A 25,565-nucleotide genomic window follows, 5' to 3' on the forward strand; every position below is an offset into this window, starting at 1 on the left:
AATGCTTTAGCGTCCAGAAATGGTCAGATTTTCATCTATTTTAGACTTTTTAGAGACCCGTCATCTTCATACATCAATCTGCCTCTGTGCATCTTCCTGTCTAATATTCCAAGCTGCAAGAAAGATTTTGCAAGTGTTCTGAGGTTTGCTTGGTATTACCCTCAGTGCGCCGTTATCTCCGTGACGGTAAATGAGGGAAAAACAAATTGATCGGATCCTGCACGTCTTTTAACACATTGGTCAGGATTGACGCACTTTGTTTTCATTTAGTTGGTTAAAAAAAAGTCGGGCTCGGGTCGGGCCAGAGAATCCTGAAAACCTTTTCGGGCCGGGTCGGCTGGGGCTCCACCCCCTCGGGCCGGGCCGGACACGGGCTCAGATTTTAGGCCCGTGCAGGGCTCTAGCTAGGGGCTGTGGAGGTTCCAAGACCAAACTTTACAAAGCAAGAATTTGGTCTAGTTCACCGGGCTAGAAAATGTTTGAAAGCTTTTGAGATTTAATATAATAGATTATCAAATATGCCTGTGTGTATACTTAGCTAATCTAAGCAGCAGCAGATCATTACAGCTTAGTTTGTTTTTTAGGCAATATTTCTCTTCTATGTGTAAACTACCAACGTTCATGTATAAGTAAATAGTATCATATCTCTGCCAGATAACAAAATAGAAACGTATCGGACAAGGAAAATCAGACTAGCTGTGAAAACTGTTGAGTTTCCCTGGTTTTATAAAAGCTGGTCCACACCATGAAAGAAAAACACAATAAATACTGGTTGAGATATAATTTGGTCCGTCTAAATCTATGGTTCTTTTCAGAGCTGTAGGCTACATTTAATGCAATATTAAACTTTTTGCTTAGACTGAGCATCCGTCTGACCTGATTCAGGTTTACGGTTGTATCCTCAGGGTGTCCAGTGGGAGGTGATTTGGGAGTCTCATGGCATGGCTGTTAGTCATCAGCTTTAACTCTGAGAATAACAAAATAACCTTTAATTTGTCTGCTTTAGGGGATAAATTTTTAGAAAAATGTCACTGTGTGAAGTCCTGTTTATGTTCCAGATGCAGGTGATTTCCCAGCATTCCTCTGATTGGTGCAGAACACATGCTGGGGTGCTGCAGGTTGCCTTTTAATTAGCTTTTTTATGCTTCTAACAAATCCTCAGAGCAATTAAATGAATGATTTACTCTTATTTAAAAGATTTGTGGTCATTATCAACAGTAATGAATTACTGAGTCATTGATATTGGTGCCAGATGACTAAACAACGCGGCGTCTTGTTTGAAGACTGAATTTCTGCCTTCAGTTAGAAGCATGCTTATTTCATGCTCTCTCTTATTTGCAAATCGTCAAATTGTTCGTTTTTGCCTGAGACGCAAAATAAGAAAAACGAATTTGGCCCTAATGATGAAACACTGGTTATGCTCTGTAATTCGTTTGCTACGGGCAGTTCAGGTTAGGGATTGAAAATAACTTGTGAATGCAGCGGAAGTAAATCTGACTGGAAGTTGCATCTAAAGTAGGAAAACGTCAATGGAATTCATTCACTAACATCTTTACTCAAATTATTGTTTGTATTTGTCTAAAAGGACATTTTGCAAGAGGAATCTAAATTAAATGTTGGAGCAACTAAGATGAGAAATAGTGTCTTGATTTTAGAATGAAGATTTATTGAATAGATTTTGTTCTTCACAAGGTTTATTATAGTCAGGAACAAGCTTATACCTCCACCTAGTGGTCACAATGAGTATTGGGATAGGAAAACGCCCCATTCGTCTTGACACAGCCTTCTTCTCCATCCTTTATTTTCTCAGGACAGCAAAGAACCTCCAGACTGCTGCATTAGTGAATCTTTCACGTCTCCTTCATGCACTCTTGGAGTCGACCTGCGCAGGGGCAGGCGTCGTTTCTCTGGCAACCTGCAGCTACCCCCTTTATCATGGCGTCAGGGGGAAAGGTCACGAACACCAGACATCGAGAGCATGGCCCGGCCGACATCCCTCCCATTTGGGGCCCCTCCAAGGATAGACATCACACCTGTGGATCCAGACAGGTGTGTGGAGTGTTTACTTGTTTTCTTTACTGTGTTCACTACACCAACATGTGAGTTATGATGGCTGAAATCTGCAGCTTCCAGTGCTTTTCCTTGTGTCATGTGACACAGAAGCTGTGCAAGCCCCCTAACGAGCATGCATCACATCATGGCAGCACACACATCATATCATACCAATAAAGCAGCACAATAAGCTGCAAATATTTGTCAAAAAAGATGGTGCATGCAGCATTACACAACAAAATGACCACGCTTTTATTAAAGTTTGACTATTAACACATTAGAGGTACTGAAAGCTGTGGATGAATCTCATGCCTGACATGGTTTAGCAGGGCTGCGGTGTGTCATCCTCACTTCATTATTTAACGTTCAGGTTGCATTCACCCTGTCAAAACTGACACTGCCTTGTTTCATTATTCATGCTCCAAGCCGCCAGACACCATGTATTCACACGCATGCACACACACAATGTGCAATTTTAGGCAACACAAACAGCAAGTGGCCGATGTTGATGTTATGCAGGTGTGTGTGTGTGTGTGTGTGTGTGTGTGTGTGTGTGTGTGTGTGTGTGTGTGTGTGTGTGTGTGTGTGTGTGTGTGTGTGTGTGTGTGTGTGTGTGTGTGTGTGTGTGTACAGATACTGAGCAAGTCTTGATTAAATTGAGCTTGATTTGATTTTAGCTTGTTAAAAGTGTTTCTGATCTGTGGTAATTAGCTCTGTTATCAAATGTGTGTATTGTATTTTTACCATGATTTTAATGTCTCATGAAGGAAAAACAAAAACACACAAATCGAAAATAGCACATAAAGTTAAATCAACTACAAAATTCAAATAAGGATGTACAAGCACCAAATGTGTTATTGTTAGGTTTGCTCTCGACATGAAGTACAGAAAAGGAAAACTCCTGTCTTTCTTATCTAAATGCATCTACTGTAAATGGCAAAAACATACAGTAAATCCTCTAATACAGGCACGGGCCTGTATTTGACTGAAGCTCATCAAGCTCCGGGCCTTTATTGGAAGGAGGGCCAGTATTAGAGGCAGGCCTCTATTTCTATTTGAGCAAAATGAACTAATGGTTCGCTGGAGTTTTTGACAGTTAATATTGCGCCCACATTTTCAAAGTTAAACACATTTCTTTTAACAATGGTAGTTTCTGCTTCAGCCCTCCCCCCCTCCCCCTGCGCAGCGGCCGCAAACTCACTGATGCGCCTGCAGCCTCTCAGAGTTCCTGCTGCTCTAAACATTAAAATAATTATTTCATTTTCTGTTCCTCACTTCTGATTACCTTCAATGGTGTTTGTTTGTTGCAACCACCAGGTACAAAAACTAACTTGTTTTTATTTGACTATTTTTCTGTCCTGCCTGTTTATTATCTTCCTGCATCTCCTCTCAATCCTAAAGAAAAACTGCTACCTGGGTTCAAATATATTCACCTTATGAGTTACCTTTGAACTGCAGTTCTAAAAGATCTACCGACCGCAAAAACAGCGGAGTGCTCGCTGCTTGGCGGCCGTATCAGTGATCAGTGCGTCGGATGACAAGGTGATGCGCGCAGCGCCCCGCTCCACAGCATGCAGCGAAACGCATCAGGCGCAAATAAAAGACAGAAAACATCAAAGGAAATGAACCGACATGAACGATTGCGTGTTAAATAATTTGGCAACACCTGATTGTTACTGTGGCCGTGCTCAGGAGGCAGATCTACCGACCGCAAAAACAGCAGAGTGCTCCCTGCTTGGCGGCTGCATCAGTGATCAGTGCGTCGGAGGACAAGGTGATGTGCCCCGCTCCACAGCAGCGAAACACATCAGGCGCAAATAAAAGACAGAAAACATTAAAGGAAATGAACCGACATGAACGATTGCGTGTCAGTACCGACGCTCTGGCAGAGCGCGTTGCCCCCCCACCCCCCCCCCACCCCCCCGAGCGCAGGAGCTTGTCACCTGCTGACAGCAGGCTGCTGTCTTTTCCGAGGGCTGCATCTTGCCGGTCATTATCACGTAACAGCGACTAGTCGACGACATGCATAAAAAGTCACTATAGTGAAGTCGACTAGTTCATACAACCCCTGCTACTGCTCCCCAGAGTGTTCTGCAGCATAATCAGCACGTTCTCTTTGAACTTCATATCAAATTTTCGCCTCCTCTTCGTCTCCGCACGGTTAAAGTTACCCTCGCGGTTTATCACTGGCAAATCAAAAGTGAGACGATGACACAACCGCCCCCCGTACTTGCTTGTTACCACATTCCACCCGGCCACAATAAGAGACCGGCCATTATTCACCTCGGCCGACTCCGACACCGGCCAAAATGGGAGACCCGACCTTTAATTGAATACCGGCCTGTATTAGAGGATTTACGGTAATAGATCTTAAAGAATTACTGGCTGACAAATTTTTAAAACATCTAGATGGCCAAAAAAAAACCCTTCAAAATATGAGAGCGCAGACACCCAGCAGAGAAAACTCATTTCAGCCGCTTGTATCTGCAATCTTGTTCTTTCAGTCATTACCCAAAGCTCATGACCATAGGTGAGGGTAGGAACGTAGATCGACCGGTAAAATGAGAGCTTCACTTTTCAGCTCAGCTCTCTCTTCACCACGACAGACCGGTACAATGCCCGCATCACTGCAGACGCAGCACCAATCTGCCTATCAATCTTCATTTTTCCCTCACTCACGAACAAGACCCCGAGTACACCCAACAGGGCCCCACCGAGGTACGCAGTTGAATGCCTTCTCCAAATCCACAAAACACGCATAGATTGGTTGGGCAAACTCCCACGCTCCCTCCAGGACCCCCCTAAGGGTATAGAGTTGGCCCAGGATGAAAACCATGTTGCTCCTTCTCAATCTGATGTTTGACATTCTGATGGAACCTCCTCTCCAGAACCACCAAATAGACCTTGCCAGGGAGGCTCAGGAGCGTGATCCTCCTGTAGTGGGAACACATCCTGCTGTCCCCCGTGTTAAACAGGACTACCACCACCCCGGTCTGCTTTTGATATTTAATTCAAATTAAATCCACATATGATGATCCTCCAAACATGTTAGCAATTAAGTTTTTTAATCCTCAACAAAACATCACTAACAGCAGAAAATGCAAGAAGAGGCGAGATGTATGCATATCATCAGTGTTAATGTGTAAGACTCATAATACTGACCCCCCTCCTCTTCTGACACATGTCTACCCCCTGAAACGGGAGCCATAGAGCCACTAACCAGGCATTTATTGAACTATAACACACAGTAAATTAATTAAATATGAGTAAGACCTTTAAAAAGTTACAAATGTTGACATGAAATGATTTATTTTCTAAATTAGTCAAATTTTAATTTGCATGTTATTAATCGCTATGTTTTCATCCTTTTTAGCTCTTGTCTAATTCTGGTCCAAGGACCTGATGTGAAAATGTGAGGAACTAAAGCACTAAAACAAATAATTAACAGTTTTTTTCGACTGCTAAAACTCAAAAAGCAAAAATGAGGCACAATTTTCACAACCTCTACTTCTGTTCCCAGTCGCTTGACTCAATTAATCTCTACTTAAGATTTCCTTATCATACTAGAACTCTGATTTTCCTTCTTTACACTCTGATGTCAATTTCACATTAACTTGCTGTCAAAACGCTGCACACAATTTTCAGGTTTACACACACTTCTCACATAAATTCTCAAAGCTTCAATCAACAACACACAAATATTCAAATCTCTAAACTTTCGGGTCTGGCGAGCAATTTGCAATCAGGGACTGCAGCATAAAAATAAGTTTCCACAAGGCTACCCAGGTGCATGAGTGGTTTCAGGACCACCCACAGTTTTCCATTTTATACCTTCCACCTTATTCCCCCTTCCTCAATCCCAGTGAGGAGGTTTTCTCAGCCTGGAGGTGGAAGGTGTACGAAAGGAATCCAAAGAGCTAGGTCCTCCTGGTTCAAGCCATGGAGGAGGCTTGTAGAGATGTGGCCTTTGAGGCCTGTCAGGGCTTCACGAGGCACTCGAGGCGGTACTTCCAGTGCTGTTTGGACCAGGAGGATGTTGATGAGGCCCTCTGGCCAGACAGAGACCGGAGGCCTGAGAGGGGGTGGGGGGGGGGGGGGGGGTTGACTATAAAAATAAAATCTGTTGTCTCAAAATGTATGGGGGGGGGGGGGGGGGGGGCGGAAAAGTAAAATGTTTTGTCTCAAAATTTGTGTGATGTCTAATGTTCGTCTCAGAGAAAAGTGGGCACTGTCATACATTCAGTGTGTGATTCACTGTGTTCCATTTAGACAGTTGTGTTTTCAGTTTTGCTCTTCAGTGTTCTTTCCATGCTTGGTAGTGTTCACCCAAAGGCTTCTTGTGTTTGAGCAATGAATGGTGTGTGTGTGTGTGTGTCATGTGAAAATGTGGCTGTGTTTACCAAATGAAAACACGTGTTCCATTTTGGGAACATGTTACGATATGTGGTGGCAGGGTTTTGTTGCAAAGGAAAGCCACGGTTTAGGAATTTGTGTGTCATGTTTGGGGTTTTGTGTGTGCAGTTTTGAAAAACGCGTTTTAGCAATCGACAAAAACTGTAATTAGTATTCAACTGTTTCACACGCTTCAGATTAGGAATAGCCTGATAAATACCAGTCAGCTGATTTATCCGGTCAACACTTACCATCTTTTGTAATAAAGCCCATTTAAAGGCCGTCCGGTGCTGCTGCAGAATTGCATTTATTTGTGTATTTATGTTCCTGAATAACGTCCTTTCTGAAACATTATTGCCATCTGACATTAGCTTTTATTTTCCAGTTTTTTTAATACTAGGTCTGTTAATTAATTTGTTTTACTAACTTTAGTTAAATGATTTTAATACTCTGCACTGCACAAAATTAAGAGTCAAGAGTTGAATAAATTCAGTGTTGAAAGACTGATGAGATTCAGAAATGTTGTGCATCTGTTATTAGTGACGTTGCAGCTAGTAGAAAAGGCAAAAAACATTTAGATGCCGGCCCCAAAATATCCACAGCACACATCGACTGAGCACGACTAAACAAAACAGGTTAAAAAAAGATGAATATATAAGCAGTTTTTAAGAAGACCAGCAGGGAGCAGTGTGGTAACACCGGCCTGGATGCACAAACTAGGATCAGAAATGAAGTGAAATTAGAGGAACAGTGGACATATTATTCGAAAGAATGACACACAATTATCTGAAAAGGGTTCATCTTTTATTTGTACTAGAAGCAAATTGAATCACACCTTATGACTCATCGCATGTTTACATGATCATTGACTTGGATTGACTTCATTAATTTGGAAAAGAAATCTATGTTTCTCCTGTTAACAGCGGGCTCTGTGGTGTGAGAACATCAGGCCCTGACCACCAGGTTTGAATCCCAGTAAACTTGGTGTCAGTGCTGCTGGTCCTCTTGTGTTAACCTCTTAGCTCAGGCTGATGTAACATGAGTCCACCTGTATGGCGCAAAGCACCTGCGGCCTTATCGGATCAAGAGTCCTGTCAAGCATCACCGCTGCAAAATGTAAATAGTTAACAGAAGCTTGCAGGCTGTCACGTCTGATTACTCTTTCCTCCTCGTGAAGTCTTGAGCTGGTAGATGTCTGTATGTGATCGGGTTATCAGGTGTATTTATTCTATTTTTGGGAACACGTCTCTTCCTCGTGATCCTTCTTACTGATGAAGTGGTTGTGTTGATGTCTGGGGCAGGGAGGGAGGAAGAAGTTATTTTTAGATTCAATTATTTTTCCTGCTGATGCACACATTTGTTTCTGAGCTCAGACTGATTCTGAATCTGTGTGTGTGTGTATGTGTGCGCGCGCGTGCGTGTGTGTGTGTGTGTGTGCGTGTGTGCGTGTGTGTGTTTCTGGGTGTGTTTCTGCCACTCAAGCTTGTTTTGCTGCAGAGAAAAGCCCCTTTTGCTCCTTTACAATCAGGATTTTTGTAAATGGCCGGGAAACTGATTTGTGTTGGGGTGAATTTGCAAATGTGGATCAAGTTTGCACATACGGTCTTTTTGTCATAATTACTGATAGAAAATAGATTAACTAGTTTTAAAGGTAAGCAGCTTTTTAAGATGGGGAAAATTAAATGAAAACACTTTTCTGTCACATTTCTGGTTTAGATAGTAAATATGTTTTCACACTTCCACTGCTGACAAACATCATCTAGCTGTTGTCATCCTATGTTCATTTATCTGTGGAAGATCCAGCATGCATGTTTTCAGCAGCGTGTAATTAATTCTGACCTAACGTTGTCTTTGGTGGCCCATCAGTGGCCTCGGACCTGTGGAGGGTTGTGTATCAACAGTAAATATTTGATGTCACGTTGAGCCACATTTAGCTTCTGTTTCATTCTCTTTTGTTTGCTTTGGGCTGTGAAGAGAGCAGTCTCCTTTAGCTTCATATGAAATTTCAATTTACAAAACTTTAGCACATAAAAAGAGGCAGATGGACGGCTTATTCATGTTTGCTTTTAGTCTTTATTAACAGTGAAGACAGAACAAATATGGACATGGGAGGATGACACACACGGTAACATCACTGAGCCTCATGTAAAACCTTGCTGTTTTTCCATTTCTGTCATCTAGAGTTGTTATTTAAGTTTATTTGCTCTAAAATGCTGCAAAATATATATAAAAATAATCATCTCTACCACAACTACATTATCCATTTCTGTAATATCTATAGTGCAATTAATCACGAGCACAAGATGCATGTCAGTGACAGATTTTGTTGTCGTACTTCCTAAATGCTCACAGCTGATTGCCGTATCGGGTAGTCCACAATACCACTGTGTTGTGATTATTAGCCAACGAATAATTTGTAAGCTTTACTTACTTTTTTAGATTCATCAATAAATTCGTAAATATGGAAATATTTACCGATTTATTACGTAATTAGGATATCCGTGGATATGCCTTGGGGGCACCACCCCTCTTAACAGGGGAAAAATGAATCCAAAACCTCTATCAATCTGTCTGAAATCCTGCCCCAGTGACCTGCCAAGCAGAAGAAATTGGTTGGATGGATGAATGTTAGTCATCGTTCTCTCAGAAAGCCAGAAGTGTTTTACTCCAATGATCAAAGATGTCTGTGTGAATAAATATGGTGCTTTGTGGCTTTAAACCTAAAGTCAGGATAATGCAGGTTAGTTTGCATTCCAAGTACTTTCTGCCCTCTCCACAGCTTTTGTGTGGGTGTTGGTAAAATCCACACAGCCAGCAGGAAGATGGTGGATCTGACACTTTTTTCTTTTTACTTTAGCAAACAAGGCAGACAAATTACGCACATTGGCTGTGTTTGCATTATTGAGGCTTTTCAGTTAATACTTATGAGGTGTGTGTGTGTGTGTGTGTGTGTGTGTGTGTGTGTGTGTGGTATCATCTAGCTTTAAATGTGTGTGTGAGCAAAAAGTTATGGTGCATTTCAATCGAATGTTCTGCAGAAATGGAAAAACAGCTTTAAGTAGAATCCTTTTATAGTTTTTGGTGGATACGTGAAAATGCTCTTAAGACTGAGTATGAGTGAGAAATAAACCTGAAGCTTTAGAGCATTAAACTCTGAGCTGACTAAGTTGGTGTCTTATTTTTGTCTGAATAAACTCAGACAACCCAAACAGAAATCTGGGACAGTAGGCATCACATTGTCTTTATTTAAAGCTAGCACACATTGTAACATCTCTAACAGGCTCTCTTACATCATACAGACCAGTTTAAACCTGCATTTGTTATAATCTTATTTACACACACTTTCTATTTTTATTATTGGCTCTGCTTACTTTTCTCTCAAGAATGTATGATTGTTAAATTTCCTGCAATCTTCATGTTTTTGATACTTGTATATTTTATGTGGAAGAGCACAGGTCTGATAATCTAGGCCACAGAGCAGGATTGTGTTCACTTATCTGAGAAAGATGGAGTGTGACAGGGGAAACAAGAAGGAGAGAGTTTTATGTAACAGAAGATTCTACATTAAAGGGCTCTCATCTCAAAACCTAAATCCATCCCATGCTCTCCCCAGTACCTCCAACTGACCCATACACTCTCCACGTCAACGCAGATCCGGTTCTAGCCAACACACACACGCTTCACTGAGGGAAGTCCGATAATAAGGAAACCCTAGATTATTTCACTGATTACAGATCAGGATGGTTAGAAATGCATAAAAATATATTGTTAATGTTAATGTATTTTTAGTGAAAAACAAAATATTTTGATGTGAAAGTAGCATGCCTTTTTCTGATATTTTTATTGCTGACGGTGCTGTTACAGTACCAGATCCTACATGAATCAGTTTGAAGCTCTGCTGGAGTCAGCACAGTCAAGCCCAATAAGCAAAGCACAGCAAAGCAGAAAAGGCTCAAGGCTGCTGCAATTTTTATAGTTTATTCGATGAATTATTTAGAATTCTACTGCTGTTAGCACGATTTAAGAATAAGTCCTCGTTTACGCTTCCTGGATGTTTTCTTTAAAAGGAATTTTTTTTTAAAGTAGTGAAGATGTCTTATTTGTGAAGACAAAAACGGGAAGTGTTCCAGTTCGTTATTGCACATAAATGGGTCATCCTAAGTTGATGATGTTGATGGAAACTTTTGAAAACACAATCAAGGGCGTAGGAATGAGTTTAATATATGGGGGGGGGGGGGGGGGGGGGGGGGACACATTTTGGAAATCTAACAAATCTGTTGTAGATCAATAGGTCAATATACAGGTCAGCATCACTGAAAAAACATTTAATGATTATTTCTGATTGTAATGGGTCACTCTGAGTTTTTCATGCAGGCTGAACATGAAAATAGTCTCCTACACCAATCTCCTGCGTTAGCTTCTGATAGAAAACAGACTGTGAAACTCTAGGATATGAAAAGCCTCACAGATGTGACTCGGGGCGTAAGGCAAAGGTCAGAAAGACAAGAAAATAAGTTTTATAGCCCAGTTCACTAACATTTTTTCTTTGATCGGGGACCCATGAGCCAACCAGAAGGGGAAGAGACTTAGGCTCCCCATCAGCCAGATCCAGGTTTGATTACTGGCCAACGTAGACGTTTCATTAAATAAAAAAGCTGTTTTTGTGTTAGTACTGTTTCATTTTTATTTAATAATATGAATGTAGGATATATTATCTTATACATAAGGTAGAGATGTGTAAACAGATTTAATACAAGACTGAAGCTGTGAATATTCAGTCTGAATTTATATGACTTATCAGAATATTTTTAAACTACATCAGACAACAATGCTGACCAACAATCTGAAAAATCTGTTTGTTTCTGACAAAAAGAAAAAAGAAATAATTCACTCACAACAACAGCTGGAACTTAACTATTTTTCAGATGGCCAAAAGAAAAAACCGTGGCCAAAATTGCAGTAAATGCACCACAATGCAGAGTTTAACACTTATTTTTTCAAATATTTCTAAGGAAGCATGTACAGAATTTATTTTATTCTTAAGCCCCACGGGGTGGGGGTTGGGGGAGCGCAAATGCGTGTTTGTCCAATATTGGAGGGGACACATCCCCCCGGTTCCTACGCCCTTGACTACAATCATTTTCCAGTAATGAAATGCTACTTATTGTAGGAGTTTTCCAGATGATTTAATGGAAATGCCCCAAATCATAGACCCAAATCTAATCACAGAGAAAAATGTACATAAACACTAAGCTGCCTGTTACTGGAGTTAGCTTCAGGGGCTAATTTATAATGTCATAATGTGCTATTTGGTGCTTGGTCGGTAAGAATTCCCACAAGGACCAAGTTTATAAGATTATTGAAAAAGTTTTCTGGTCCAATTAAAGTATTTTTTTTTATGTTGCCTATTTTTGACTAAATCCATGTCCATCAGCCAAGGTTGCACTAAAACACACCCAGTCGTGTGCAGCGATTATTCCCTATGTTTACATTTGGCCACTTGGCATAGACTTTTACATCAGAACCTTAAACCTTGAACTGCCGATGTTTATCCCACTGTTGGTGACTATATGCATTTTTTAGGAATCATGAAGAAAATGTTCATATAACAAATTTTCAACATGAGACTGGTCAAGCTTTTTGTTGCAATGTGGCTACATTTCTTACACTTTTCGAACTAAATTGATTGGAGATGCACCAAAACTCTTGTCACCCCTTATTCAAGTTCTCTTTTCCTTTCCTCTCATTTTAAATTTTTCTCATTTTTATATTTTTTAATTATTTTTACTTTTATGTATTTTTAAATGCATTTTGTTCTTGTGAAGCAGCTGATTTTTATCTTGAGAGGCGCTACGCAAACGATTGTTTCTTCTTGTTCTTCAAAACTCTATGACAATAATAGAGGGCATATATCTTACACATGTCTTAAACATGTTCCAGTGGTGGCTGGTGAAGGAAGTTCTTGACGGTTTTACGTGAAAGCATTTTTTGTCCAAGTCCATAATAAGAATTCAAATTACTACAAAAATAATCATTTATCTATCTTTGAATAAACTGTTTAACAGATAGTCAATTATCAAATTTACAGGTAAAACACCAGGTGTGCAACTTCAGTAAATAACATTCCTTTTTGTCCTTTAGTTTATTTTTACATTAGTTTGTTTTCCAGCTTGAGTTTTCTGCCTCTGTGTCTTAAAGGGGCTATATCATGGAAAATCCACATTTTGGAGCTTTTTACCATGTGCTATTGTTATTTCCTCATGAAAATACCCCCAAACCTATTTTTCGCTGCAATCATTCATTTGCCTGTCTCAGATGCAAATTTTCTGATTTTGTTTTCTGGGAAGGGCCTGCAAATGCAACAATAGAAACTAAGTGTGTCATCAGGACTTTCCCCTTCCCATAAAGTTGGTCTCTGATCTGAAACCTACCTCCCGTTGAAGTAGACCACTAATACCTACCTTTCTCAAGTTCCGAGGCATAGAGTGGTTCATTTCATGCTGCAGTTAAAATGGGACCTTCATGTCACAGATGACTGCTTTAAACCTCCACCTGTACTCGAGTGAATATTCTAACAAATTGCTTCTGCATTAGGGACAGAACACGCCCGGAAAACCTCTGTCATTCGTCTTAGGTGACTATTGTTTTGTAACAAACTTGATAGTCCAGTGGTTAGAATAAATAGCTGGCATGTTGTTTTGCAGTGGTTCGATCCTTGGCAGTAACTTTTTTCTTCTTCTTTAGCCACACTTGCCAGAATCATAGAATAGAATAGACTAATAGACTTTATTGACCCCCACAGTGGGTATATTCACCTGTAGCGGCAGCACCAACACTTAAGAGAATAATTTGAAGAAAAATAATAACAGAAGTACATGTAAATACACATAGGCAGTAATCTAGTAATGTAACCTTCGACCACTTAAGCTTGGTTTATGCTTGACGCATTCACTTTCCGCGCGGTGATGCGGCTCGCGGCTGGAACGCGCTTCACAACTCGCAGTGTTTTTATGGTTCGTGTGGCTCGTCTCTGCGGTGAGACAATATTCTCTCAAACTGAACGGGGCAGCATGGAGCTCTACGGCAAGCATCCAACACTACACCATAGTAGAAGTAGAAATTACTGTTTACAACATGGCATTTCAGCATTTTTAGCAGCGTTCTCGTCTTTTCCGACAGTGCGAGCTATTTCTCTCCAAGAATTATTAACAACATGTTGATCACGGTGATCTTTGAGAGCTGAATCATACAAATGTCTGTATTTACGAACCTCTGCCGTACTAGTTCTTGCCGGTCCGCCATGTTTTTCCGCATCCGTCCGTCCACGTGGTTAGAAATTTTCCGAGGTGCGCGTTGCGGAAATTCTGGGCCGTGCGGAGGCGCGGCGGAGGGGCGTGGTTGTTAAAATGACACAAAATGACGCAACATTTCCGCGAGGAGCCGTGCGGACCTCGCGGACGCGTCGAGCATAAACCAACCTTAAAAACTACAACAAAAAAATGAAGAACTTGAGTTCTAGAACCATGCAGCATACTGAAAGGGACACAGACATACTATGTAAATCGGGTATTGCACGACTATTGAACGCATACTGAGTATTACGTTGATATCATTGTGTACCAGGATAATGCCAGTACAGCTTAAACTGAAGAGTTATACACTCTTACTGCAGAGGGGCTGAATGACCTAAGGTAGCATTCTGTTAAACATCTGGGATGTCTCAGCCTGCCTCTGAAGGAGCTGTCCATGGTCTCCACAGTGGAATGCAGTGGGTGGGAGTTTTTTTAAGATGGAGGTCATCTTCCCCAGCATCCTCTTTTCACACGTCTCCTCAACTGAATTCAGTGGACAGCTCAGAACCGAGCTAGCGTTGTGAACTAGCTTGTTCAGTTTCTTCCTGTTTCAGTCGGAGCTGCCTGCACCCTAACAGACCACAGCAGAGTGGATAACAGAGCCAACCACAGAGTGATAAAAGGATTTTAACAGCTGAGAATTAACTCCGAAGGACCTCAGCCTCCACAAGAGGTGGTGGCGGCTTTGGCCCTTTTCATACAGAGCATCTGTGTGAGTTCAGTGTGTGTTTTCAAACCTTTATTTGTTAATTGTTTATGAGGCCAAATTTATTTATTTAATTATTTATTTATTAATTACTTTTTTTGTTTAGACAGTGTGAGTCCATGTGAGGTGAGCAGAGTAAATCAACTAAAATACTACGTAGAATGACCAAATCCAAAGATCTTTAAAGACGCAAACAATTTTCAGAAAATAATCAATGAAACTAAAATATAAAAATATGAAATCTGCTCCTGCTGGTTGACTTACTGCAGACACCGGGAGTCAAACCGGCATCAGCACATGGCAAAACATGATGAAAGGTAGATGCTTTAGCTGCTAAGTTACCAGGGCTATCATAACAACTTGCCTAAGATGCTGTTTTAGGCACCAATTCCATGCTGTCGTTCTTTTTAAAACACAGAAACAGTGTCGTTACCTGTTTTGTCGCTACGTTTTGTCTGCGGCTGCAGACTTCCTCAGAGCTGACGCTGATGGTGGCGTCACTTCCTTCTCCGTTTATCCGTGGGCAGCAGAGGACGTTGTCGCCCTCTACTGCCCGCTCTCCCCTCTCCGACGATGCAGTCCCAGGCGCGGTCCAACGTGTAAACTCCATCGCCCCTGTTCATGGTCCCACATCCACGTCTCCTTATCTCGATAGCTTCTTTAATCCATCTTTTGTATTTCTGTTGCTCGGTGTTTACGGTCCTTGTGTTGTCCCAGTCCATTATATGGTTTTCTCTTGTGCAGTGATCTGTTACGGCTGACTTCTTTATTGTACTTTCTGCTTCTTCTTTTGCTGCTCTCGTGTGTTTTCGACTTGCCTCTTTCTCAGACTCCTTTCTATGTTCTATTGTTCGTGTGTTGAGTTGGCGTCCGGTTTCTCCTATGTATGTTTTATTTCAAAGTTAGCATGGGATTTTGTAAATGACTCCACATTTAAGTCCAGCTGATATTTTGTCTTTTGGGTGCACTAGTCTGTTTCTAACTGTTGTGTATGGTTTTGTTGGTGTGTTTATGGTGTGTTTTTTCACTGTTGCTCTTATTTTTTCTGTTATGCCTCTGATGTATGGTAGGGTTATCACCAAAACCAGTTAAGGCAGTTCTGAAGGCGAAAGGGGGCCAAGCACCATACTAGTATGGTGTTCCTGATAATCCTATAGGTGAGTGTATGTCTATGCCAAAAGCACAATTCTTGGTTCCACCAGTAGGTGGTACTAACATGGCATAGAAATCAATGTAGATATTCAGTTTTAAACATAGTCATTTAAGATGAGAACAATTAAACACATTTTACTGCTTCAACTACATGCAAGTTTTCAGCTCAGTCTACATAAACCAAAAGTGAATGTTTGTGAATGAGAGAGAGGGAAGAGTAGATCCAGCACCTGCGAGCATGCTAGGTAGCTGTTTCCTGTACCAATCAGCCAGCGCACCAGAGACAATAAATTCAGGTATTCTGATTGGTCAGAAATTCTCCAGTTCTCAACCAAACATGATTGGCTGTTTAAATTAAGTTCAGGGCACTTTTTCTGATTGGTGAATGTGGTGGGAAAAAATGCACTGTTAGATGAGACCACTGGTCAAAAAGGTGTGTACATATATAAAACATATAGACACAAATTTACTGTAAACATGCATCTATCTATCAGTACAGCCGATGAGGCAGTTCTACACCACAGTCACAGAGTCCATCCTCACCTCTTCAGTCACCGTGTGGTATGCTGGAGCTACCATCAGGGACCTGAAAAGACTACAGCAGCTTGTGCGTTCTGCTGAGAAGGTCATTGGCTGCAAACTCCCCTCCATACAGGATCTGTACACCTCCAGGACATTGAGGCATGCAGGTCCGATCACAGCTGACCCGTCTCACCCTGGACACAGTCTCTGACTCGCTCTCATCTGGCAGGAGGCTCCAATCCATTCGGACCAAAACCTCTGGTTCCCCTCAGCAGTCTCTAGGATGAGGTCACCAGGTGCAGGTGTGGTCACCTGAACTGACTCGCTCTGACCAGTACCAACACCGATTTGTATCTCTAATTGTTGATTTCCTATATTATCCTTTCATTGTGTTTATTTCTTAATTCTAATTTTGCTCATCATTTATTTTTTGTCGCACCAAGTTCTGCAGCAATTCCCTCATGTTATGCTTCTCGCACATATGAAAAATAAAACCTTCTGATTCTAATTCTGATCTATCTTTCTTTCTGTCTGGATGGATATGTCTATATATTGGGTAGATTTTATTAGCTTTTTGTTAATTTATTAATTTTTATTTTTTCTCCCTTCACATAATTGAGGATGGCACCCATCGGCCCCTATAGATGAGCCGGCATTGACACGTCCAAAATTCTAGTAAAACAGGGGAGAGGTCCTGTCACTACGATAGGTGCAAGCTTGTGAATGTCCTGTGACATTCTGGATACTCTCATCAAGGTTGTTTGCAATCTTTCTCCAGCAGCTGCAGCCCAGTGAAATACTGGTTTACCGGATCTGCTTGTGGAGGTAAATGTTATAATAATGTGAATTTCCTGTAAATACACTATCAGTGTTATTCCTGTTATCTGTCTGTGGTTGAAATTATAGGGCTGATTGGTTTGCCACATACTTTATAGTCCTGGGATTTTAAGTCATTTTGGTTTCCTTGTGAAGTATTAGATGTATCTTTTGCTGTTTGTGTGATTTAAATGTAATTTGCCCTCTGAATTTAAGAAAAAGCCAGGTGATGCATGCACCAATACCCATTCTTCAGTGATAATCACTGTAATCTGCTGTGATCTTTGACGTCTGAAACTATTACATGTTTTCGTTGTGTATAGAAAAGCTTGGAAGACGATTATCTAAAGGGATTTTTGGCAGGAATTTAGTGAAATGGCTTTCCTTGTTTTCATATCTCTGAAACACTAGTGACTCACCACCAAAACAAATCAGCCCAATAGCAGACAAGCAAGTGTTCACATTCCCATCACTCGTCACGCTGTCACTCTGCCTCCTCGGATGCCCCCCCCGATCATCTTAATGGCATTTCCACCTTCAGGGCATCACTCTTCCTTTTCTCTCCCTTCATTATTCAGAACAATCAAACGGGTTTGTGTGTGACCACATCAGCCTGGTTTATCTTTCATTCTACAAACTGAAGCAATTTTATGGTTGGATTGCTTCCATTCAGGAAATGAAACGCAACTACTGTATTAAAATGTACAATGAACGGAGCAAGCAGCTGAACGCTATGCTGCTCTGTGCTTTTATTCTGAAGAAGTCTTGTATTCTGACATAAATGCATAGTAGGGTTTTCATTTGAATCAGCTGACCTTTTAGTGTGTGTGTGTGTGTGTGTGTGTGTGTGTGTGTGTGTGTGTGTGTGTGTGTGTGTGTGTGTGTGTGTGTGTGTGTGTGTGTGTGTGTGTGTGTGTGTGTGTGTGTGTGTGTGTGTGTGTGTGTGTGTGTGTGTGTGTGTGTGTGTGTGTGTGTGTGTGTGTGTGTGTGTGTGTGTGTGTGTGTGTGTGTGTTTGTTTCTCTGTAATCCTCATTAAGTTGTCTGCATGAACCTCCCTTTCCAAATAGTTTTTCCTTCTTGGCAGTCTTCTCCATTTGCCAGATTCACAAAAGGTCACAATATCATCAGCTGTGTTGCTGCAAATCCCAGCTAAACAGAAATAAATTATTAATCTGGCAACCTGTTACTGTGCTTGCCCGCTTGTCGTCACGAGCACCACCGGCCAATTGGGTTTGGTGGGGGCGTGGCTTGCCTCCGCTGCGTGCCTGCTCAGGCTTCCTTTCGTATATTCTGAATGAAACAGAGGGGAAAGTATTTGCTTGCATGCTGTGTTCTGTGCGCCACGCTCCACTCTGACTGCGCGAGTGAAGGGAAAACTGACTTGAGGCTCAGCAACGCAAGAGTCACTCTGCCACACCGGGAGTGCCTTTGGGAGAGAGAGGTGGGGGGGTTGTTGCAGAGGAGGAGGAGGAGGAGGAGGAGGAGGTCAGTCGAGCAATGGTTGATGGAGGGAGAGCAAGACAGTAGGAGACAGAACAGTTTTCAGTCCTTCTGAATATTTCATGAGGGAGATCCTCCAACATCAAGCTACCTGGATGGACCGAGAGGAAGAGTTGGGACTAAGGTGTGCGTTTAGCAGGGGCCACCAGTGACAGAGCCGCAGGGGGGTTCACTTTCCAAACAGCTGGGTCAGGGGGCAGAGGTGGGAGAGAAGTGGAATTCTTCCTAGACATGATTTTGCTGAAAAACCTCAACTAAGAGCCTCAGATGAACTGAAGATCTGCAGGAAGGTGTGGGGCATGAGTCAACAAAAAGAGAGAGGCAGAGGGCACGGCAGCTGGCTGGCTAATCCCTAAACCCCAGGAAAACAGGGTTCCAGGGAGCGACACGAAAAACTGAAGCAACAAGACGGTATGCTGGTCTTCTGGCTAAACGTCTCCATTGGTTCTGTCTCAGCATAATAGAGACCTGTCTGTTTCTGCCCAGGGCAAAAGGAATCAGCTTTGCATGTCTGGCTTGTCGGTAAGAATTTGGACCCTTTCTGTAAGAATTTGACAGAAGACTAATAGTCCTGACCCAGCACGAGCAGGCAGGTATGTCGTCCAACGAGCTGAGTGTGGAGATGGACTCCTGCATCCGAACCTTCAAGGAGCACATGCATCTGGAGCTGGAACCCCCGAAGATGCCAGGTGTGATGGGAGGCAAACGGGGCGCCACGTCTCCCAAACTGTCTCCAAGAAGCTCCCCGCGCCTCTTCCGCAAGCTGATGGTGAACAAGAGCATCCGACAGAGGCGGCGCTTCACCGTGGCTCACACCTGGTAAGGCCAGTGGGTGGTTACCGGGAAAAAATCTAGTAATTGGGACTTAAGCATGCGGGCAAACTACCTGGTTGTAAATGAAAATTTCAGATAAAAAGCTGAAGCAAAAGAAAATGTGAATAAGCAGGTGTGGAGGGCGAGGAATTAAGAGAATGAGGAAGATGGTGAGAAAGAAGAGATGCAAGTGGAGCTGATGAGAGAGATCTAGGCAAAAGGAAACAAGGGAAGTCAGTGAAGTTGAGGGAAAATCAGAAACTGCTGTTTTCTTCAAAAGGAGCTTTCAGGAGTGGGGGTCAAAATGTGAGGGTTTGTCGGTGAGATTACATAACTCAATAAAAGGACGTTCAGCACACTCCTCTCCTCTCTATTTTTAAAGCCTCCCATTATCCAAATGAAATGCTTGTTTGTGCTGATCAGATCTAGTTTTAGTGGAAGGTGTGGTACACAACCCGATGCTTCTCTTTTTCATCCTGACACCAAGAAGAAAACGGATATTTGCAGATTTTTTTTTTTTGGAATATGTCACCAAAGGAGTTCCAGGTGTATTAAGACGTTTTCATTTATTTTATTTTGAGACATAAACTTTGATGAAAGTCAACCTAATCACACAACTCATGCAAATTATTCAGTTCTAGCAGTTTTATTATCTATAAACCCTTTGATTTAGTTTTTCATTATGATGCCCCGTCTCCACCCGCCACCCAGATCTACCTCACCCTTCTCACAGCTCCGTATTAGATGTGAGAGGAAGGGCTTGCTGTATTATGTAATGTGTGGATTAAAGGGAAATGAAAAAGCTGGTGTAAGTTTCCTGCACTCGCTCAGGGTGACTTTTATTTCAATTAAGCAGTTAAAGATACGTTTTATTTAATTTTTCTTTGTGAAGGTGGAAGCCATCTTTAGAGAGATGAACCAGGCAACCTAGGAGACAGAAATTAGTTCCAAATTTGAGTGATAAAACAGGTTTACTGATTGTTTGCAGAAAGTGTAAAAAACCCACCTGCTTGTGAGATGTGAGGGACAGGAAATGAGTCTAGATATGAATCTGCTGCTCCGTAATGTACCAAGATGGTTTGAGAAAATGTGTTTTTGCAGCTATATATGTAAATGCTTTTCTCTCTCTGTGTGTGTGTGTGTGTGTGTGTGTGTGTGTGTGTGTGTGTGTGTGTGTGTGTGTGTGTGTGTGTGTGTGTGTGTGTGTGTGTGTGTGATTTGGACCACATATATTGCCTTTGTGAATGTAATGGTTGTTTGTTCTGCCTCCCCAGTCTGGTTACGCTCCCTCTCTTTCATTGTAAAGCCCCCGCCTGAGCGGCGGGAGACCGGTGGGGGCTGGGTGGGCTCAGGGGAGGAACTGCTGGGGGAAACGTAAAGAAAACGAGGATAATGTTTTTATTTAGGTGAAGATGTTCAGCATCTGGGCTACCATCCAGAGAACTGGCAACACGTAAAATACCCATTACAGCCATTAAGCAGCATTCGAGCCCATTAATGGGCAAGTTTACGACGAGCCACCCCTGGAAGAGACATTAAGGTCCATCTTCTGACTCAGTCTGGTGTGCTAAGTGTGACGGACAAAAAGCTAAGAATAGAAAACAAAAGAGCAGATCCAAAGCACCGGGTGTGAATCTAAGGTCATGCTTTGGTGTCTATGCACAAACACAATAATTGTAAGTAAGCAGGAGTAATACAAGAGTAATTACTGCTCCCACTGGTCCATCCCATGTTATAAATAGTGTGCACTATTGCAGAATTCCATTGCTTTTGTCCTAAAATAAAAAAAATTAAAACACCACGTAGAAATTCTTCTGGGTTTTACCCTCCACGTACTCCGTCTCTCTTGAGCCTGACCTTTGGGAATATTATTAAAAATTATAACAAAAGAAACGACCTTTAGTATTCTTCATCCAATATTAGAGGAATGAAATAAAACTTTATTGTGCAATAATGTTTTCTTTCCTAATTTAGTACTTCATCAGTTATCACATAAAAAGGAGACCATTGACATCTCTATTAGTTGCACCAACACCAATCTGCATCCCTTAAACCATCAGATAGTTCCAGAGTGCAGCCGCCGCTGCAGCTCGCCACGGGGATGGTTCGAATGTGGAAATGTCATTTCACCAGTGTGTGAAGATGACTAATGGGGCTTTAGCTTGGACTGTAAGCTGAATGATGGTGAGCAAAGCTGCAGCTGAGGATGTGGAAGTTTTTTGTGGTCATAAGGAAGCCTTATTTCATCCTTTAGTTTAATATGAATTCTCACACTAGATCGTTTTCAGAAAAGCTGTGAAATGCTCCAAAATCCAACACAAGCAACGGTTCAATTGACAAAGTCGTATTTTCTGTTGAGGATTGTTCACACTGAGGTCTGGATTCAGGATCAAGTTGATGTTTCCTCATTGGGGCCAATATTTTAACTTTATTGCCTTTTCAGGAATGTTTTTCATCATGTTGCCAGAATCTCTTTTAATTTTGTCATCTTCGATGTTTTAAAAATCACTTGGTCGAGTGTAAAAGTCATCCGTTTAAGACGAATTTATCTTCCCTGTTTTCCTCCATCATTACTGACCTCATTTCATTTATCTGGTGTCTCATGACCTTCTGACCTACAGGCTCTCAGACAATGACTCCTCTGTTAGGGCCGTTCCCTCGTTTCCTCTCCCCTTTGTCTCCATCTTTTACATTTTCTTTGTCCATCTCTCTTGTGTCATCTTTCCCTCTGGTCTCCCTTTTCCTCCCACTCCGGTTTGCTGTCTTGTCTTGTCGTCACTTGTTGGTGCCTTTCTCCTTTTCTTTCTGCCTTCCTCTCCTTTTTGCACTCCACAGAACCAGTTCATGTAAATGTTTGATGGGCCGGCTGACGTCCGCCTTGTTTTCTGCTCACATGGAAGGCACATTAAAAGGAGAGATGGAAGTGGGGAACCTGTTATGGGAATAGAAAGACGAGAAACTACATCAAAATGGGAACAAAAATAGAGAAAGCGCTTCCTCTCCATAATAAAGCATTTCCTTTATCTGACATTACCCAACACCAATTTTAATATCATCAAACCTGCATGTCTGTGGAAACTCCAGCTGCAGATTTAATGGGTTTGTTTTATCCAAGGAGATGTTTAAGCTGAGCTCTGCCTTCATCAATGTGACGTTCTTCAGATGCTTTCAAGGGTCAAGAGATGCTAGCGAGAGCCAAAAGAGGCTGATGAAGAAGCAGAGATAAGGAAGCGCGCGTGTGTGTGTGTGTGTGTGTGTGTGTGTGTGTGTGTGTGTGTGTGTGTGTGTGTGTGTGTGTGTGTGTGTGTGTGTGTGTGTGTGTGTGTGTGTGTGTGTGTGTGTGTGTGTGTGTGTGTGTGTGTGTGTGTGTGTGTGTGTGTGAGAGAGAGAAAGAGACAGATAAATGGAAAGACAGGTCTCATTTACCACAGCCGGGGCTCACAGAGGGTTATTTACTTGAGCTCTAGCGTCAACCTAAATATCCATCGTGCTGCACTGTTCAGTCCAACACCCCGTCTGCTATTGATTTAGCTCTTTCTCTCCTTGCCTCTGTGACTCACCCAAAATCATCTTTACATGAGCGTCAGGGAAGGCTGGACACGATTATCGTTACCGCTGCTGCCAGTGTGTTTACGCCAACTGCTCTCTTTGAGTAAGAGATGGGGAGACAGACGGAGAGACAAAAGAGAAACACTTCAGAATAAAGCAAACAGTTCCAGAATCAGATGAAATTTGTATTATATTAAAGCATGCTATGAAATCCTTCCCGAGCCTCCACTTTGTAGAATTAGAGTCAACTTTGTTCTTCATTGGTGTATCTGTGGTCTGAAACAAGGTGACGTATGTGAAGCTTGGCCACTGAGTCACATCTTGCTTCTAGGAACTGAGCTGATCATAGGTGGAGTTGTAAACTCAGAGTCAGGATAAACGAGTCCACGGGGCTCTGGTTGAAGAGGAACATGAAGACGGAGTTGTTAGATGTGTTTGCGCACCAGAAAGCAACCTGCTGCCTGCACTGCTTTCCTGGTTACCATGGTGATGAGTTTCACCTGAACCATTGCTTATGAGATTTGACCGTTTTTTTTAATGTAGCACACATTCTCAGAAGCTTTAACATTTTTATTCTAATGTGAGAAATGAAAATCTGGAAATATATTTAGAATTTTGCTCAAAGGCTCGTCTGCATCTCCGGAGTGGGTTCTCCTGAGACAACAATGCAAATTTCTCAGGAAAAATGTCATCCTAGAGTCTGAACTTTACCAGGAAACATGTACATTTGGATCATGTCAGCCATTTACTAAACTGGAGATCTATACAATTACCAGTAGAGCATCTTTCAGACGGGAAATAACAAGATCAAAGGAAATAAACCCAGTCTACAGATTAGAGGTCTGCAGATCGAACTTTCACTAACTCATAACTCATCCTGCATCCAGGAAGTTTCGTCTCAAATTTAAATGAAAACCAACCAACTGGACTTTATTTCTAACTGTGCATTTATTTCTTACAGAAACAGGTAAATTAGTAAAAAAAATGGGGAAAAAATAACCCTGCTTGCATTTTACTAAATCATGTATTGTATGATGTGCAGTAATATTTTAGATGATTTAAAATGATTAAACAAGGCAAGACTACAGGTCAGCCGGGAAAAGTAAATAAGTGTAACATAGGCAAAAGAACCAAATAATTCATAATGAAATGTAGTTTCACATGTATTTATTATTCTGATAAAAGAAAAGTAATTTCTTTTCCAATAAAGTGGTTTTCACAATCTGATTTTTTATTAAATATATATCATGTTCTTTCTAGATTTGTGGAACCACTTTTTCTTGGATGACTAAAAACCAAAGAGTAGCCAAAACAAATCAAGTGTTAAAGCTGTCCTAGAATGAGATTTCTTTACAATTGGAAACATAACTTTGAGCCTCTATAGCATATGTTGGGGCTCACAGTGACCCAGGAGCCCTGTTTTATCTCCAAATAAAACCCCTTAATATAGCCCTACCATGAAGACTAGGTTTCCCCGCCGCCTCAGCCAGGACTTGAATATTCAATGAGCTGCAGGATGAAGGATGGTTTCATCAAATGTTGTATTGCTACTCAGCTAAACTACTGGACATATTTTTAATATTGCAAAGTATACATTCTTAGCAATTTTTCACAAATATTATTTGCCTTTTGTTGACATCTGGATTTGTCCTATCAGAGCCGGTTTTCCAACCACGTCAGAGTGAAGTAGCCACACCAGATCGTTTTGAGTCACTGATGAGGTTGATGATGTTGGCAGTGAGTCAGTCTTCCTCCTGTTCCTTCTCTTCCTCCTCCTTATTTACTCACGCTGCATGACTCGGTTCAGCACCCTCCCTCTTTTATCTCCCTACGCTGAAGCAGCCAAGCAGAGAGTTAACCATTCCGGATGGGTGAACGAGTGTGAGCCTTACGACTTGCGTGCACGATGGCATGTCTGTGTTCTGTTACCAAAGCCAAGATGGGATTCAGGGAGGAACATTTTCAGCCCATTATAGATGACGGATTTCTTGAGTTTAGATGAGACATGATTTAGTTCTCAGGTTCTCGTTTTTCCTTCATATCTGTGCGTTGTTCAAAAAAGCAAAGGTGAAGGTTAGTTCAAGTGTTGGTGAGCTGTTTACCTCTAAATAAAAGAGTTGAGACAGGTTGTCAGCTCAAGTTTTCATACAGCTTCCTTGTATGTTCTTTTACCAGAGGTGAACATTTATACCATGGTTTTTACGCACTGCTATCAGTCCAGATTGAATTCAACTGTATCTTGTCATTTCTTTTCTATCCACTTTATTGGTTAAGGTTAAAGTCCCACATGGCATCATCACACACTGGTGAAATTATATCTCTGCATTTGACCCATCCTCCTTTTTCTCCCTCTCCTGATAATAACTTTTTGCTTTCCTTGACGTTGGATGTGCTACTACTAGTTTACCCGTTTAATTATAGATCCACTAGGATAAATACAATAAAGTTTATCTTTCACCAAATAGAATATTTACTAAGACATCACAGTATAACAATAGACACATTACTTGTCTGTGTGTGTGTGTGTGTGTGTGTGTGTGTGTGTGTGTGTGTGTGTGTGTGTGTGTGTGTGTGTGTGTGTGTGTGTGTGTGTGTGTGTGTGTGTGTGTGCCTGCTCTGTTTTCTCCATCCCCAGTGAGTCGTGGAGGATGGCTGCTTATACTGAGCCGGGATCCTCTGGAGGTTTCTTCCTGTTAAAAGGGAGTTTTCC

The 25,565-nt window shown here is 41.7% G+C and overlaps 1 protein-coding gene across 4 annotated transcripts in view; it reads left to right on the top strand.

Moving 5' to 3' along the window:
* pde4ba (phosphodiesterase 4B, cAMP-specific a) overlaps nt 1-25,565 on the top strand; it is a 223,520-nt gene that overhangs the window by 50,908 nt on the left and 147,047 nt on the right. For 2 of the 4 annotated variants that reach the window (XM_070554256.1, XM_070554257.1), the window contains one exon: nt 1,811-2,049. In XM_070554256.1, coding sequence (XP_070410357.1) covers nt 1,811-2,049 — 239 coding nt within the window. Of the gene's footprint in view, nt 1-1,810; nt 2,050-18,238; nt 19,313-25,565 lie in introns of those variants that run through there. The other 2 variants (XM_070554259.1, XM_070554258.1) reach the window with 2 other exon arrangements.

Source organism: Nothobranchius furzeri, chromosome 8 (genome assembly GCF_043380555.1).
Source record: "Nothobranchius furzeri strain GRZ-AD chromosome 8, NfurGRZ-RIMD1, whole genome shotgun sequence".
Classification (NCBI taxonomy): Eukaryota; Metazoa; Chordata; class Actinopteri; order Cyprinodontiformes; family Nothobranchiidae; genus Nothobranchius; species Nothobranchius furzeri.